This window comes from Sinocyclocheilus rhinocerous, unplaced genomic scaffold, assembly GCF_001515625.1.
Source record: "Sinocyclocheilus rhinocerous isolate Xijiao unplaced genomic scaffold, SAMN03320098_v1.1 scaffold2516, whole genome shotgun sequence".
Lineage (NCBI taxonomy): Eukaryota > Metazoa > Chordata > Actinopteri > Cypriniformes > Cyprinidae > Sinocyclocheilus > Sinocyclocheilus rhinocerous.
Genome location: NW_015639821.1, coordinates 508,979 through 511,859, shown reverse-complemented (window position 1 = coordinate 511,859; position 2,881 = coordinate 508,979). Strand labels below are relative to the sequence as shown.

The 2,881-nt window shown below is 34.8% G+C and overlaps 1 protein-coding gene across 1 annotated transcript in view; it reads right to left on the bottom strand.

Annotated features, from left to right (window-relative positions):
- Positions 1-2,881, bottom strand: part of LOC107752181 (RAB6A-GEF complex partner protein 1-like) — a 32,531-nt gene that overhangs the window by 4,565 nt on the left and 25,085 nt on the right. Inside the window, exons 5-8 of the mRNA XM_016568075.1 lie at positions 2,329-2,471; positions 2,082-2,218; positions 1,795-1,886; positions 1,004-1,092 (exon numbers count right to left, since the gene is read on the bottom strand). Coding sequence (XP_016423561.1) covers positions 1,004-1,092; positions 1,795-1,886; positions 2,082-2,218; positions 2,329-2,471 — 461 coding nt within the window. The remainder of the gene's footprint in view (positions 1-1,003; positions 1,093-1,794; positions 1,887-2,081; positions 2,219-2,328; positions 2,472-2,881) is intronic.

Below are 2,881 nucleotides of genomic sequence, written 5' to 3'. Positions count from 1 at the left end.
AAGTAAATTAAACATCTTTTATGTAAATACAACTGGAAATAAAACTAAAAATGAAACTAAAACTGAAATAAACAGATGCAAAAAAATTTATAAAAATAAATACAAAAATCAAATACAAAAACTAATAAAAGTGACAGAAGCACATAATTTTTTTAAAATTAAAATATATAAATAAAAGCTAATTCAAAATATTAATAAATACTATAATAGTATATAAATAATACTAAAATAACACTGCTCTGAACATTCATCAACCAAGTGTAAAACAAAAGTTACTAAATTTAGTTGTTGCAAATTATTCTCTTTAATTTTTTATATTTAATAATTTAATGCCATACCAGCTACCATGGATATTTTCATAGCAAGTAAAATATGAAAAGAAAAAATATATATAAATGATCAATTTTAAAGAATTTAAAAATTCTTATTGAAAAAAAAAAAAAAATCTAAAAAAAAATCTGGCCACACTTCATAAAAATCAACAGAATTTTAAAAAAAAAAGAAAAAAAAATCCTACGAAATAAAACAATCTGGAATTTAGTACAAAAATCTAAAATATGGCAGGAAAACAGTTTCAGCCTTAGACATCATATCTTGGGGATCTAGTGTCTGATAGAAGTTAAAGAGAAAAATAAGATGTTTATTATCTATTTAAACATCACTAGCTGCAATCTGATTGGATACTTTGTTTCCCGCTGAACTGATATAAACCACTGTAACAAAGCTGTAAATAAGAGACACTTCTGAGAGGAACACTGACTTGACTGCCATCAGATGTGTCAGATGTTCATGTTCCCACTGCAGCCATCAGGGGGCATCAGAGGATCATAGCCAAACTCTCGATAAGAGAGGATAAACATACTAACAGTAAATAAAAGGATCATCCTGTGTGTGTGACAAAGGCTGCGTGGCTTTTGTGGATTGTGGGTTGGACTGATGCCACTTCCTGTGGTTCGACTGCTGTTTAATGTTAAACATCGTCAGTGGTGAGTGTGTGTCTCACCTGGGTAGTGTTTCGGGGTTAACTCCAGTTTATGAGAGAGCTGCATCGATCCTGTGGAGCTGTCAATCATGTACACCAACACTGACCCGCTGCGACACACACACAACATGAACTCAGCACACAGACACAATACACAGGGTTCACACACTTATTATTACTACAGATATACTACCCTTCAAAAGTTTTTTTTTTGTTTTTTTGTAACGAATTTAATAGTTTTATTCAGCAAGGATGCATTAAATTGATCAAAAGTCACAGTAAAGTCATTTATAATGTTGCAAAAGATTTCTATTTCAAATAAATGCTGTTCTTTTGAACTTTCTATTCATCAAAGAATTATAAAAAATAAAATGCATCACTGTTTCCACAAAAATATTTGACAGCACAACGGTTTTCAACACTGATAATAATCAGAAATGTTTCTTGAGCAGCAAATCAGCATATTAGAATGATTTCTGAAGATCATGTGACACTGAAGACTGGAGTAATGATGCTGAAAATACAGCTTTGATCACAGGAATAAATTACAGTTTACATTATATTAGAACAGAAGAGACTTCCTTCAAAAACATTACATAATCTTAATTACCCAAATTTGAATGGTAGTGTATTTTCATTCATTTTGAAGGTTGTATTAATTTTCATGCCTTTTCACAACTTTCAAATCCCTACATTTTCTAAATAGAACACTATAAAATCCTCAAAAAGCAAACAACAGCCACACAAATATAAAAAGATGCACAGGTCTGATATAAATACAGCACTGTAAAATGACACGCACACACACACACCTTGCACATCCGAAGGCCATGAGTCTGTATTTGTTGTTGACGGCGACACACGTGCCATCAGAGACGTCTGCGGCCCAAACGCCCTGCAGCTGCTGCACAGAACACACACGCATGCAACATTACCACATCGAGATCAGATGCTTTCTGAACTCATAATAGCAAACTAAACGTATGGTGCATTCTCAGTGCTGCCACAAGAGGCGTACAGCAGACATGAGCATAAACACTTCTTCTGTGGTCACAGATGTGAATAATAATTGTTTAATTAATAATAAACTCTCTCTTACGTCTGTGGCGAGTCTGTTTGCGGTTGGTGTTATGAATCCCAGTCGCCCGTCATCAAATACGACAGCAAACCCATCCAGCGTATTGCAATACTCCATATCCCGAATGTGAACACCGTCCAGATCCAAACACGGCCCTCCTAGAGCAAACACAAAGACACGTCACGTCATGCAACAGACAAACACACGGGAACAGACACGTGTTCAAGGGTCAGGAGCGTCTGGAGAGTGTTTGTGAAGCAGGTCTGACCTCTGGAGGACTGCAGGTCGAGGGAGAACGGGATGGTGCACAGGTTGACCGCTCTCCGGCCGTTACTCACGCTGTCCCAGTGCAGCATGTGCAGGTAACCGTCTGCTGTCGCCACTAACAGATCCTCCTGCAGCGTCTGCAGACTGACACACACACACACACACACTTCAAATCAATTCACTAGATTACCAACACATTTCACATTCACAAAAAAATATATATTTCATGTAATAGTGCATTAATAAAAACTCTAAAATTAGACAAATTAGGAATGATGAGGTGATGAAAGCATGACACAAATGAAAACTCTCTTATTTTTGAGCTGCTTATTTGTCTAGATTCCAGCTCTGCTCACTCTGGACCAGGTTTATTATTAACTAAAACTATTAAAAATTATTTTGTTCACTGAAATAAAACTGAAATAAGATAAAATCTAACTACTAAATAAAAAACTAAATGAAAATTAGAAATGTTGCACTGGCAATAAACTGAAATAAGTTTAGGTTTAGCATTAAAATTACTAACTGAAAAGTCAACAAAAACTAAAAATAAA